This window comes from Pollicipes pollicipes, unplaced genomic scaffold (assembly GCF_011947565.3).
Source record: "Pollicipes pollicipes isolate AB1234 unplaced genomic scaffold, Ppol_2.1 Scaffold_6686;HRSCAF=7923_pilon_pilon_pilon, whole genome shotgun sequence".
NCBI lineage: Eukaryota > Metazoa > Arthropoda > Thecostraca > Pollicipedomorpha > Pollicipedidae > Pollicipes > Pollicipes pollicipes.
The window spans coordinates 16,840,533-16,855,081 of record NW_023596921.1 but is presented as its reverse complement, the minus strand read 5'-3'; the positions used below and the strand labels follow the sequence as shown (position 1 = coordinate 16,855,081).

General features: G+C 51.5%; 1 protein-coding gene across 1 annotated transcript in view; it reads left to right on the top strand.

The window, feature by feature from the left end:
- Positions 1-14,549, top strand: part of LOC119107977 (gamma-aminobutyric acid type B receptor subunit 2) — a 100,801-nt gene that overhangs the window by 66,888 nt on the left and 19,364 nt on the right. The window contains exons 8-12 of the mRNA XM_037231565.1: positions 3,131-3,361; positions 7,229-7,289; positions 7,606-7,846; positions 9,265-9,400; positions 11,277-11,393. Coding sequence (XP_037087460.1) covers positions 3,131-3,361; positions 7,229-7,289; positions 7,606-7,846; positions 9,265-9,400; positions 11,277-11,393 — 786 coding nt within the window. The remainder of the gene's footprint in view (positions 1-3,130; positions 3,362-7,228; positions 7,290-7,605; positions 7,847-9,264; positions 9,401-11,276; positions 11,394-14,549) is intronic.

Genomic DNA, 14,549 nt, shown 5'->3' with positions numbered 1-14,549 from the left:
TGCAGCCTGTCTGAGACTGGCCAGCTTCGTCCGGTAGCGGACTGAGCTCAGCGTGCAGCCTGTCTGGGAATGGCCAGCCTCGTTCGGTCACGGACTGAGCTCAGCGTGCAGCCTGTCTGAGACTGGCCAGCTTCGTCCGGTCGCTGACTGAGCCCAGCGTGCAGCCTGTCTGAGAATGGCCAGCTTCGTCCGGTCACGGACTGAGCTCAGCGTGCAGCCCGTCTGAGACTGGCCAGCTTCGTCCGGTCACGGACTGAGCTCAACGTGCAGCCTGTCGGAGCCCAGCTGCCTACCCTGGGCAGTTGCGCCAAACGCAGAGGCGCTGCTCTGCTCCCCGTGACCAGTGGTGTGGTCCACCCACCCGCATCTCACCACCGGACCGGGGACAGCGTGCTCGGTTAACTTCCAGACATTCGCTTCAGCCTTATCGGATGGCATATGACATACTGGCCTTGGGACTGTATGTATTGATGGTAGTGATCGCGCGCATTATGTTCGTCCCAGACCAGAGCGGGATAATAAGTGTGCAAACACGCTCCATGAGTGTGTTTGGATGTCATTGTAACAGCCAACCAAAACGGTACTTTCGTGTTGTGGGCGCTTATGCATCCTGGGTGTCTTTCCTTGACGTTAATAGCGCAATATGTATGCGGAGCTGTGCATAGTGCATGAGTCTTATGAACATCCAGTAGAAATTCAACGTCCTGTATGTGTCTCACTATTCTTGCTGTAACCGTTATAATCAAGTAAACTAAGGTGGATCTTGAACAGATCGCACGTCTTCCCCTGCTCAGCATAGGCATGACTTGGAAAGAAAACAGTATGAACTATTATTTGCTCCTTGTTTGGGAACAAAGGTCAGAAAATTTTCGAAGACGAAGATTCTTCATGTGGTGGTGAAATGTGTTCGCGTAATGAAATATCTGCCGCGACAACCAGCTCGCAGATACAGCTATGTCCCGCTCTAAGGAAGTGTTCCACATTCGTATGGGGTTTTTAACTGAAATAGCCACCTAGAGGATCGTCCGGTGCAGTTCATAGCCCTGCCCTTCTTAACGCCTAAGCCCTTCTAGCTTCTGAGCTATGCGTCCGCAAAGTTTTCCTGTTGTGGCACGTTTTGGATTTACGTCACGCGGACCACGGCGGTGATGGAGACTGTCAAGCCTCTGATGGCATCGGGGGCCCTCCAGCACCGTATCTGATGACACATTGAGCGACTGCGCCATGGCGGGCAGTTCGGCCGCCAGGCGCTTGTTTGGCGATGCATCAGCGGCTGTTGGCGCCCAGCGTCCGATTCAGAGACGAAGACAAATGTTAACTCGGCGCTAACAGACCGCCGCGCCGGCGTGGACAGTTCGAGAGCACAAGAAGCGCAGCCGTGTGTGCCGCGCGCGTCACCGGGCCGCCAGCTCAAAGTGCCCCGGCGGTCGCGGTGACCCCCGTCCTCCCCCTGGGGAGGAGGGTCACCCGTCGCCTCCCCCGACGTCGTGGCGGCCCGGCCGCGGCTCGGATGTGACCTGACAACACCGCCTGGGGGGACGCGAGACTGAGTCCCATTTCCGAAGCTTGGTTCCGGAAATTAGTCGGGCTATTTGTTGCCAGACTGGGTCCGGCCGGCGCCTCTTGGGGGGGGGGGGGATGGAGGGGGGAGGGGAAAGTAACGTTGAAAGGGAGCAGACGCGGGGAATGGCATTGACGTCCTCCGGAGAAGAGGGGAAAGGAGTACTAGGATTTGCAGAGTGCGCGCAGCCTTTCGTGGTCTGAGCACGAATTTTGGTTTCCACGGCAAATTTGGGTAAAATGTTAAGCTATTTGGGCACCATAGTAAGAGTGTACTACAATCAACCTTTTCTATGCTTGAGCGTCAGCTAGACATATGGAAACCAGCTCATAAAACAAACTGATGCGTCGATGATAAATTCAGTTTTGATTATTAAACTTAACGATGCTGATCCACGAACTGAGAAAAAGGAAATCTGCTTTCTATCAAGCATTCTTTGGCTGAATCCACACAGGTTCATTATACCTTGGACAAAATGCATCATGAATAAGTCGAATATGATTATTGATCATGCATGTTACTGATAAATTGTTCAAAAAAATGGTTTGTTATTTGATTAGATGCAAATTGACGGCACAATTATCATTTGGTGACAACAACGTTACCACAGTTGCACATGTTTAATGATTTATTGGTTCCTTAATTTTAAAAATACGTCAGCATTGTTCGTTAAAACATGGCATTGCACAGCGGCAGGCATGTCGTCAAGTTTCTGGACAAGCTGCCTGTGTGTTCGAGAGTTGGTGATTGATGGTCGGCGGCAGCCGGCTCCAGCTTGAGGCAGTGCGGTACGAAAAGGGGTGCCTTAGAGGCCTCAAAAATTATGTTACCCAGGGCGACAACAAAAATAGAATCGGAAAATGTTCTCAAACTGTATCAGATGAGTGTGACTGAACCATGATGGGTGTGTCTTTCGGCAAGTCATATGGGGTCTTGGTGGCCATATCAGCACTTTATTTGCCCCTCCTATGGCTTCAAATCTCAGAATGCAACGACAATGCGCAAAAACGGCTCTGAAGAGTCGTTATTAGACGGGTGCGGCTAAACAGGGACAGGTGTGACCTGCAGTATGTCATGCCAGGTTAAAGGGATGAAGGCCATTGTTGGGCTGACCCGTGCGGCTATATCAAAAACTTAAAAGGCCACACCTTTGGGAGAAAACGACGTCAGAAAGACCTCCCAAATCGGTAAGCTGTGCTCTATCGAGATTTAAATCGTGTGCCCTTTTTCAAAGTCAAATCTGGTCACAAGGGACAAAGCTGCCCCAGCTGCACCTGGTATCACTTGGCTTGGCAAAAACAGCCAGAACGGGGTATGCGTGATACGTGTTGGGCGCTCGGCGCTTGGACGGGGCTCCGCCGGGGGCATTTTAAGCCCGCTGTTGGCTGGCGTATGTCATCGCGAGGACGCACGAGGAAGCGAGAATGAGGAAAGCAGGGCGAATGACTGGACAGCGCTGAGAGAACGACACGCCATGAGCCGTGCCAGTCGATCCGGCCCAGGTTGGGAGGGCTGAAGGGACGCCCTGAGCCACTACCCTGCCGTTCTGACTGGCTCCTTGTCCGGCAGAGTTCGGGGGCGTTTCGGCGGGGGCTGCGGCGGCGTCGGGTGCCCGTCACCCGCACGGCCGCGCTGGCCTATGACGCTCTGTGGAGCGTGGCTCTGGCGCTCCGGCACACCCAGCGCGAGTGGCGCGCCCGCGGCCTCAGCCGCTCTCTCCACCAGTTCGACTACAGCCGGGCTGACACGGCTCGGGACCTGTTCCGCGCCACGCAGAGGCTCAACTTCACCGGCGTCTCGGTAAGCCCGCCGGTGCAGCGGCTCGACCACTCAGTTCAACTTCACCGGCGTGTCGGTAAGTTCGCCAGTGCAGCGGCTCGACCACTCAGTTCAACTTCACTGACGTCTCGGTAAGTTCGACAGTGTAGTGGTGTGACCACTCAGTTCAGCTTCACCGGCATCACAGTAAGTTCGTCAGTGCAGCGTATCGACCACTCAGTTCAACTTCACCGACGTCTCGGTAAGTTCGGCAGTGTAATGGTTAGACCACTCAGTTCAACTTGACAGCGGTTTCTGTGAATTTGACTGGGGATTTAAGTTTGGAATCTCGGTTAATTTGCGAGCATCTTAATTCTTCCATGCTAGCTGTGAGCTTACCAATACTTCCTCTCTCCTCTTTATTTACTTGCTCTCTCCCTCTTTGTTATTTAGTTCCCAAATTCGGGCTTCGAGGAGCCTCAGGGGGAGAGGGCTGATTCCTGTAGTGATAACTGGGCTGTTCTCTCCGTGGACAGCTCTGACCCCGACGGGATCGATGGCATGGCGACCGTGACGTCATAGCCTCGCACGTGATCAGCATGCATCGAGCAACTTCGCTGGATGAGCACCTTCGTTTCCGGAACCACCGGACTTAGGCGGGGCGTCATTGCCCGTAAAGTAAATCCGTGGATTTCCTCCGGCGTGAAATGTTCGAAGTGAGAGGTTGGCGCCTCCAAATTGGTGGATTGTTCTGGATGACTCTGAGGTGTGAAAAAGCCGTTTGTAAAAATATTGCTCTGAAATGTGTGTTGCTTAAAAGACGGTATAAAGAAGTCCCGGACTCTTTGGGACATTCGGCGCGATAACAGTAAAGCGAAGCTATAATCAGAAATTAGCGACATTCGAGACCAGAGCTGAAGGCATCAGACATGATGGAAAACAAGTTGAATCTGTCCTTAGAATGCGTGGGTTTAATGTTACGGTGATGAAACGAGCTGCGTTTTGTTTATTGTTTGCTTGAAATCTATAGCGGTGTGGGTATTTGGCCAGGTAACGATGAATCTTTCACCGGGACTCCGCCAAACATAACAGTGTTTAGCGGTTATTGTACGCGAGAAAAGGAGCGCGAGAAAGGAATATCGCAAAACCAGCTGATCGTTGTCTGACCATGGGGGCAAATGTGGCGCGATTACAGTTATGCCTGGTTGTGTCACAAGATTGCTTTCAAGACTGTGAGCACTACGCATGGTAGGAACTCCCTGCATTGCTTGTAACGCTATTTGCGTTTTATAAGGCTAAGCTTGAAACAGCTGATAATTACAGCCATATTTGCGTTACGCCACCATATAATACAACGGTTGAAATCGAAAGTGAAAGTAGCAAGGCGGCCGATTTTGTTGAATTGTTCACATTTTCTCCAGAAACCATGCCACATCACTCTGTTGGAGGCAAGGTTAAGACCAAGTAACCCCATCCGGTCGCATCTAATCCGCGTCCACCTATCAGCAACCATAGCTGCCATGGAATGGTCTTCCAGATGCCTCGATTGCTGTGTTGCATGGCGTCAGTACATATACAAGACGTGACATGACATGACATGACATGACATGTATGACACAGTTACCAGTGAAACCCGCCTGGCTTTGGTCGGACTGCGCCTGCTTGTCCTTCCCGTGATACCGCGTGCGATGACTTCGATAAACCCGCGCCCGAAGCTTTCCACGAACTCCAATATATTGGCTTCCATCCTTGGCGAGATATACCAGTTATATTCCACTGCCCGGAATGTGCCATAATGTGCTCGTTGCTGATCTGATGCGGTACACGTTATGTGGTGATGCCCAGAATGCATCACAATGTGCTCGGTGCTGATTTGATTCAGCGCTGAACCCATTGCGTAAAGAAAAGACGGCTCACGCGCTTTGAGAAGAAACGTGGGCGGGGTGAGAGTGGGGGGAGACCCGTCCAAATTTCTAATGTCACTCAAATAATCCGCTTACCTGCAGTTGAAAGGCTCTGGCGCGGCTCTCATGACATGACAACACAACACGCTCCGTCCCTCCCCCCCCCCCCCCCTCCCCTCCCACGCACACACCGAGTCTGTCCAGCCGGCTGCGTACACAAATGCAGACCCTGAATGAGGACGGCGCGGAGCCAGGCTGGGCCATGTCCTTACTTTGTTCTGTTGTATCATGCCGGCTCTCGTATTCCGCCTTGCTCTTGATCAGGCCCGCTCCCTTTGCTGAGTGTGGGAGGAGCGCTAGTCTTGCCACGGCTTGTTTACATCTCATTTGTAAATGGTGCATTCTCCATAGAACGCTGCGGCGCAAACGCTTAAATCACACCGCAGCAATTTCCAGCCGGCAACTCTCCAGCTTTCGTGTTTTCCCTTCGGAGGCTACCGTACGCTGGTATGGTGATGTGGTGCAGGGATAACCCCCGCTCCACGAGTATGAGCTGTAGCTGTGGCTGCTGGCGGCGTGGAAGCCTGGCTTGAAGCTTGATAAAGGTTTGCAGTCTTGTGAAAATCTGGATGACCATAGGCGGTGTCTGCGCCTCAAATATGCTGAAAGCGAGCCCGTGGTAGACCAACAAGAATTGATCTGTGAACATTGTAGCTGCTCAACTCAACGAGACATCGGCGTAGGGAAGCTGGCTAGGAAGAGCGGTGTGCAGAGAATTGTGCGATTCATCTTTTACTTATTTCATGACATGGAGGGAAGGTGGAGGAAAGTTTAAAATGATTTCTGACTGGGTTCTTTGGAACATGTGGCGTTCAATGAATACATGTAACAACAAAGCCAGAACAAGAACATCGTGGATAAGTGACTCGTCACTGATGTATATCGGTACTTTTCATAATCGGCAGATTATTTGCCGAAAGCCGGATCGTGAAATCAACATTTAAGGCGAGGGTGAACCTAAAAAAGGGACAAAAACGTGCTTTCAAGTTGGGAAAGGGTCGTTTGCGCTCCATTGATCTAGTTAGAAACTTATGTGCCACCTGAAATTGTCCTGAGTGGGTTCCCATTTTACGGCTGCCATACTAATTGTGTCAACGTAGTTATTGCACATTTAGTTACAATGGCGTGCGAGCTAACCAGCGTCCGCATTTTAGATCCTCTTGAAAGATGCCGTAGTCGGTCTCTGCTGGATCTGGTTTCGCAACTTCTGATGGTCCGTGTTCCGTTCTTCTTTGCAGAGTGTTCCGGCCTGCCTCTCGTTCTCACCCCATCCGGAGATTTCTGTCCCGTTCCCGTCCCTTCCCGAGATGTTTTGTTCTTCTGGTGGAGTCCCCCCCCCCCCTCTAAGTTTTCCGTCTCCTCCCGGCTGTGACTTGCCGTATCTCAATAAACCTTTTCCTGTCTTCGTCCCGAAATGCGCGACGTGTTCTCGTCCTGTTCCGAAAATGTTCTGTCCCGTTTCCCGCCTTTCTGCATATTCTCGTCACCGTTCTGTTTTCTCTCCGAAAACTTGTATGCCGTCCTGGCGTTTCCGAGGCGTTCTCTCCCGCTTCTCTTCATCTCCCCGGAAAGTCTGTTTCGTTCCCACCCCGCCGGGTCGTTCCCACTCTCCCGCTTCTCTTCGTCTCCCCGGGTGATCTGTTTCGCTCTCGTCCCGCCGCGCCGTTCTCACTCTCCCGCTTCTCTTCATCTTCCCGAAGTCTGGTTCGTTCCCATTGCACCGCGTCGTTCTCAGTCTCCCGCTTCTCTTCGTCCCCCCGGGTGGTCTGTTTCGTTCTCGTCCCGCCGCACCGTTCTCACTCTCCCGCTTCTCTTCGTCTCCCCGGTTGGTCTGTTTCGTTCTCGTCCCACCGTGCCGTTCTCAGTCTCCCGTTTTTCTTCGCCTCCCCGGGTCGTCTGTCTCGTTCTCGTCCCACCGCACCGTTATCAGCAGCGTATGTTTCAGGGACCAGTCAGCTTCAACGGGGCCGATCGCAGGGGTCTCAGCGCCTTCTATCAGCTACGAGGTGAGAGGGTCAAGTCGCCCGTGCGAAGCGGCAGCACCCGCACCTGAAGTGACCTTACGGCCTCGCGTTCAGTGGCTTGCTATGCTCTGACAAGCTATCTCTCTCCAGCGCTTTGCTGGGTTTTTCTGTGGCTGTGCTCAGGCAATATCGGATTTTTCAATTTGCGAACGGTCCGAGGGCTCAATTTCATTTCTGGTGATGGTATGTGACTTGCACCGAACAAGCATAGGGCATAAAGAGGACGACTCTGTCGCTGCCATCTAAATCGACGCGGGGTCGGTGCATCGGTGAGTTGCGACCGGGCTGTGACCGGCAGGCGGGAACCTCAGCCTGGTGGCGCTGTACGACCCGCGGCCGGCGGCGCTGGAGCTGCGCTGCGCCGCCTGCGCCGCCGTCTGGTGGCCGGGCGGCCAGGCGCCGGTGGCGCGCCGGCTGCTGGTGACGCGCGTGGTGACGGTGTCGCGCGCCGCCCTGCTGCCCATCGTTTGCCTGGCCTCGCTCGGCGTCCTGCTCTCCGGCGTCTTCTTCGCCTTCAACGTCTACTACAAGCACATGAAGTGGGTAGCGCGGTGCAGGGCGTGGAGATGAGAGGAGAGGGAAGACGCCAATGTCAGCTGTGCCGCCATTGAGACATTTCAACCGTGAACTAATTCACGGTGTTCCGTGCTGGGCATGGTTCTTCAAGAGAACAGGGTGATGATTTTCATTTCCCTTTGAAAAATCACTGATGACGAGATATTTACTGACGTAGCATATGCAGTCTCTACTGAACAGGTTTTTTCTGTTTTACTTTTACCAAAAACAAGCGGGATATTCCGACTCCCAAATGAGGCTTGCCCAGCCCAGGGTACAATTAACAAGGGAAAGCTTGCATATATTGTGCTATGTCTTGCTGTGGAACACTGCCATAAGCAAAGTACCACAGAGTGGACGCTAAGCAGGACGTCCATGGTTTTGAAATGTAGGTTTTAACGCCTATTAATCCCAGGTCATTGAAATATTGTTGCTCTTGCGGCTCTCTTTAGCCGCCGCGTCATAGATCACCACCTTTCTAAAAGTGTCACAACCATATGTTCACCTTCCATAGCACCCACGCGAAGGCCTTAACTTTGCAGACTTGTGACAGTGTAGAGACCTCCCCGCTACGCGAAAAAAGACGAGAACAAGTCTTTTCCGACAGCACAGTTGGTTAAAGTTGGCTGCTTGTCAGTTGGCTCAGCTGGTGTTAGGACTCATCCGCTCGCGGCGAAGCACTTAAGCACTCGCAATTTCCCGTAACTAGGACGGCCTGCGGCCGGTGGCAGCGGCCGCTCGAAAGGTCAGTCGACGTCAGGACTAGGACGGTCCAGGTCGAGCAGTACGACGCGCCAAGCTTTTGCTACAAAACTCTGCCTTTAACCTTTCGAATTTCACGATCGGATGGTGGGTCCAGGGCTCATGAAATTGTTATTCCTGGATCCGGAAATCCATCCAATGCAAAGGTTCAGACGAAATATGTAACAAAATGAACCGTGAACGCATTTCGCAACTTCATTCGTATACATTTGAAAAGGATGCTTTCAGCAAGTGCAGTTTTTTTTAATGATGAGATCATTACATCTAGACCGTTCCTTTACCCTTGCAGTCTCTAATGGAATTGTGTACGTTTGCAAGTCTCGCTGCACGCGGCGTTTACTGTATTGAGCTACTGCGATAGCTGGGACTTAAGCCGTCGCGGTCGTAAGCCCGCCAGAGCGCACGCAAAGCGACCTACAGTGTGGCGAGGTCATCATTATTATGAGAGGTTTGGGCTCTTTTTCAGGACAAGCTCTCCCATTCATCACGAAGCTTTGGAATTATTTGAATTGTCAGAAGAAGCTATAATAAAATACAATCCGGTCAGAAACCGGCGTTATCAAACAACTTGAGGCCTGCCGACGGGACACACGGCCCTCTCCTGCTTCTCTCTCACCCGCGTCGTTGGTCCGCTTCTCAGGCAGGTGAAGCTGTCCAGCCCGAAGCTGAACAGCATCACCGTGGTGGGCTGTATGCTGGTGTACGTGGCCGTGGTGCTGCTGGGCCTGGACTACGCCACCCTGTCCAGCACCGGACACTTCTCCATCGTCTGCACGGTACTGTGGCGCGGGTCTTGCGGACGGTCGGCCGAGTCTCGTGAGACGACCGGCCGTGTCTCGCGGGACGGTCGGCCGGTTCTCGTGAGACGATCGGCTGGGTCTCGTGGGCCGTCGGCCAGGTCTTGCGGGATCACCAGACCGCGCTACAGGCTGCTCTGCCTCGCGCGCCGGTGGACGTGCCCTGCTCGAGGGCTCTTTTAAACCGTGACTGTATGGGCAGAGAGATGTGTTGGCGGGCGATGAGGTGGCTTGAGTCAGTCTTTTAAATAACGATGTCAGTTGTGTTTGCATTGACATGTTACGCTGTGCGGTATCTCATTCTTATCTTCCCCTGACGCGTGCAGCATGGCCATCCTCCTGGTAGTTTTCCCTGCTCTGGCGTCGGAGCGTGGGACCGCCGCATTTGGCGATGACGGCCGTTTCAGGAAGTTACTCGAGCGAACCGATTGTTATGAAAGCGCAGCCTCAGCCAATAAATCCTCATGTCGCAAAACTTACACGTGTGCTCCACTGTCCGTGTCGGGAAGGGTTGGAGAGGGTGCAAGGTCCGACTCTGGCTCCGTAGTCACGCTACAGGCCATGGGATCCCGTACGACTGCAGGGTTTCCTGAAGTTTTATGTTGTTCTTTTTTGTTTACGTAGAACTTCTCCGAGTTCACAGACTGGCAAGGGTGTCGGCCTGAGGCGTCGTTCCATCACACAGAAGGTTCACGTGCGGTATAGCCTTATATTTAAATTTTTCCTGCATGCTTTGCTAATTCGAACCCAGTCCAACATCCCGACATTCTGGTGCAAAACTCAGGAGACTATGAAATGGCGACACCCGCGACACCCGGCCGATCATCCTACGACACCCAGCCGACCGCCCCGCGAGACCTGACCGACCATTCCAGCGTAATCCCCGTTCAGCGCTTCCCAGAATTCAAGGAATTGGTTTTGCGGTGCTTGCATGAATGACCGTGATGCGTGTCTTCGTCTCTGCGAAACCATTGCCTTTTAAAGATGGTGGTAAGCAAACAGTGCTAAGCGGAAAATATCAGCGAACGAGTGGTGGAGCTGAAATCTGCCCACTTCGTTTTCAACCAGCTGCGGCTCGCACCGCACAGCTTCCTCCGAGATGAGGGCGACGTGAATAGAGTTAAGCCGTGATTTCTCTTCCCTGTCAGTTTTTCTTTTGTGCGCGCCCGCCTTATCCGTGATATGACAGTCCCCGTCGCATTCAGAATTCCGCTACAGTAACTAATCCGGAAATCCTCTTAGGCGCTGAGTCAAGATTTATCTGTGATTAAATACAAACAAGTGAATTAATGATCTTGTTGACTCGACGCACCAGCAGGAGATTGTTCCAACACGTCTAATCCTTAATGAGATGACGCTGGATGGAATTGGATTTCTTCGTTCATGACAAATTGTATAAAGTTTATCTCCGTTTTAAATACAATGTGCCAGACCGTATCAGCACCAGGTTTCGCTCGTCACCAGGCGTTAAGAATTCTACTGGCAAAGCTGAGCGCACAGCACATCCAATATCGCCGCCTGCTGCTATCCTGAACATCCGATATTACCGCCTGCTGCTACTCTAAACGTTCCATATCACCACCTCTTGCTACTTTGAACGTCTGATATCGCCTCCTGCTGCTATCCTGAGCTTCCTTGTCCACACTACATTCGCAGTCCGTAAAAGCAGCACCTTGTGTTCCTGCCAGGCAATACCATGAATACCACAGCACCTTATCTTCCCGCCAGCCAATATCACTATTGGAACGTGATTATTTCTTCTTAAATAAACTGACGACACTCTTCTCTGCCCCAACCACTGTTTACCCACTTGAGATTATTCCCCTTCAGCAAACGCTGTCTTGCCCGCCCGCAGGCCCGGGTGTACCTTCTTAGCATCGGCTTTTCCCTGGCGTTCGGCGCCATGTTCGCCAAGACGTTCCGCGTGCACCAGATCTTCGTCGGCAGCCGGACTGGGGTCATCAAGAACAGGGTGAGCCGACAGCGGTCGTCCCGGCGCGGCGGCGCCTCTCGGGTTCAGGAGCCAGGACGGCCGGCTTTTCCTGATTTTTCCGGTCTTTCCTCGCGCGGCGCTTCTGTCGCTGGGTCCACTCGGTCAACAGTCGCATCGGTTTAGGTGCGGGCGTGGCATCTATTCACTGAGGTTGAGACAGAATTGAAAATTACTAGAGGTGTCAATTTTTAAATTGGTTTAAGGCTCAGGCGAAGTTGCTGATACAGCTTGTTGTTAAACCCTGATTTATCCCCAGATTCTGGCCACCGAAAGTGGCGTTCCCGATGTCAAGGATAGCTTTTTATTCTTATTTTTTTACAAGAATGTCAGCCGATGGAAGATTGCTATACGTAAGAGCGTTTTCACACTCCAAGCCGATGTGAAACTGCAGCTTCGTGAAGCGAAGAATTTGGTGAACCTCATAGAAACTACCGTTAAAATGCAGTCCGATGTGATCAGCGGAAATGAGTCTCGTTTGTCCGCTCAGATATTGTGCATCAAAAGTCGAGTATTGTGCATGTATTTGTTCTTTACATTTTTCCAAACTGAAGGCGTAGTAGGTACCGGCAGTATATATATATATATATATATATATATATATATATATATATATATATATATATATACATACATATATATGTATATATATATGTATATATATATATATATATATATATATATATATATATATATATATATATATATATATGCGCAGCAGGGGGCAGAGGGACAATTGCTCCTACCGGCAGACAGGCGGCAAGTGTATGTTTTTGATCCTCAAAACTTTTAGGAGACACCTTTTTCCAAACTAAAAGCATTGTAGCTACCCGTAGATTATCAAAACTTAGGTCAAGAAATTCCCTGCAAGTGAGCGCATGTTTTGTGGGTCATAAGGCCGCCTTTACGACTAGGGTATCTAGATTATTAGGCCCCACGTTTTGTTAAGGAGGCCCCTTTGCTGTCTCGGGAGGCCCCTTTTATGAACTAGGAGACCCCTGGTCTGGGTTAGGAAGCACCCTCTATACTTACGAGGCCGCATCTCTGAAACAGGAGACCCTTTCATGTGTCAAGTGGCCGCGGTTCCGGATCAGGATGACCTGCTTTGCGATAACGTGACTCCCTGGCTCGGGTCGGAGGCCCATTCGCTAATAGAAAGCATCCTGTTTTGAATTAGGGGGCCCACCATGCCTTTACTGGAGGTCCTTTACTGGAACAGGAGACATTGTTTTAGAACAGTGAAACCCTCTTTCTGAGCAATCGGAATGTCCATGTTCTGGCTTGTGTAATTTCGACATTTTTTGTACAAGGATAGGATACATGTAACAATTTGATAAAGAAACTTGGTACCTCTGCCCCTTGAGTACGAGACTCAGGAGACCTGCTTGTGAAGAAGCCCCATCTTGTCCTGGAGGCCCCTGGAAAATCCTGTTCCCCAACTGAAACCAGTGGCGCCACCCCTGGTCCGAGGTGCAAGGAGACAATTTTACGCAAACTGGCGTGGCCTGACACGCGTAGACTACTGAAGAATATGCACAATGTACATTTGCCGTGGAGAGGCACGAATGCATTAACACACGCTCGGATGGTGGTCAAATTGACCCACCGAGAGTTTTTCCAGAGTGGTTTCCGAACAGCGCGGCGTAGCCGCGCCAGATTTTACGGAACTATAGACAATTGAATAGCGGATCGTTTGGCATCACTTCAGTTGGCATCAGTTCAGATGCACCTTGTAAGGTCGCTGACCTATGGCAGGTCAAGGTCAGGCGAGGGTTTCAACGAAGACAATTTCTAGGGAATCCTTCAATCTGATCCAACAACGGAGTGTTAGACGAAGTCATACATCTCTGAGATGCTTTCTTAGGCAACACAATAGTTGAATGAGCGAATTACATCCACTTAGGGTCAGGTATGAAGGTCACACCAAGGTCAAAATCAACCTGTTTTGTTACTCTAGGGCTTGCTGTATGGGATAGTTTCTGGTGCTCATTTCGAGTTTATTGATAGCACGAACCGCATTATGCATTTTCCATGGACTTCTTAGAGGTCAGAATAGGTAATTGACCCAAAATGACCCAGGTCAACATTTTGTTTTAGGAACATACTGCCTAGCGTAACCTTTATCGCTCAGTAAAATGCAAAACTCAAAGCAATCTTGTATGATTTTGGCCACCTTGACCTTCAAAAGGTCAAACAAGGTCACTGACCTTGAACGATAATGTCATCTTTTGCTTGGAAACTGCTATCTAGGTTTTGGGGACTCTGGAGATCAACCTGGGGCTTGGCCTTGTTTGGCCTTTTTTGACCCAAAGATCATGATCTAGGAACCTGAAACTTTGACCTAAGTTAGCTTACGTACAGGTCAACAGACCCTGTAAATTTAGTGCATCTGGCTTTCTTAGTTCCCGACATCTCAGGGTTAAATTGCCCCCCCCCCCTACCCGAGCGAAGGTTATCCAGGCGGCCACCCGTGTTAAAGACAGAGGTGTGTGCATACAGCAGTTCCCCGTAGAATGCCCTAGTCATCTCCTTACCAAATCTATGGCCGGTATTTGTATGTCCGTGACTATATGCTGACAGTTAAAAATTGCAGACACTTAAGAATAAGAATATTGGGCACGGGCACGGACAAAACATTTTGTTTATTCGAAGCACGGTTTTTCGAACCGATCTCGTATTGTCTGGCACAGTTTTGCTGCTCGTTAACAGGCTTAGCATAGTTTAAGGAGCAGACGTCTCCTCTTTCCCGGCGTGTCAGGATTCGAACGTGAGGAGTGTTTGGGCATGCATGCATATAGACTTTCCGCACGAACGGTTGTGCTCGGTGACAGTTGTGCGCTCAATGCGTTTTGAATCGCTGCGCCACGTTGGTGTTGGCATGAGATCACCGCGCTCGGTACGCTGCCGGGACGCCGCACCTCACGCTCCCCAGCCACCCTGCCGGCACGAGGAGGGGGGGGGGGGGGGCAGCGTGACGTCAGCCGAGCTCAGGAGGGGGGCCGTCTGATCAGCGGTGATGGCCATTGAACGGGCGGGCTGCGGCTCGGTCAAGCTGGGACAACTTCCCTGATCGGGGAGGGGAGGGGGAGGGGTGAGGAGCCGGACGCTGCGGTGAACCCGATCTTCTCCCGGCCATGT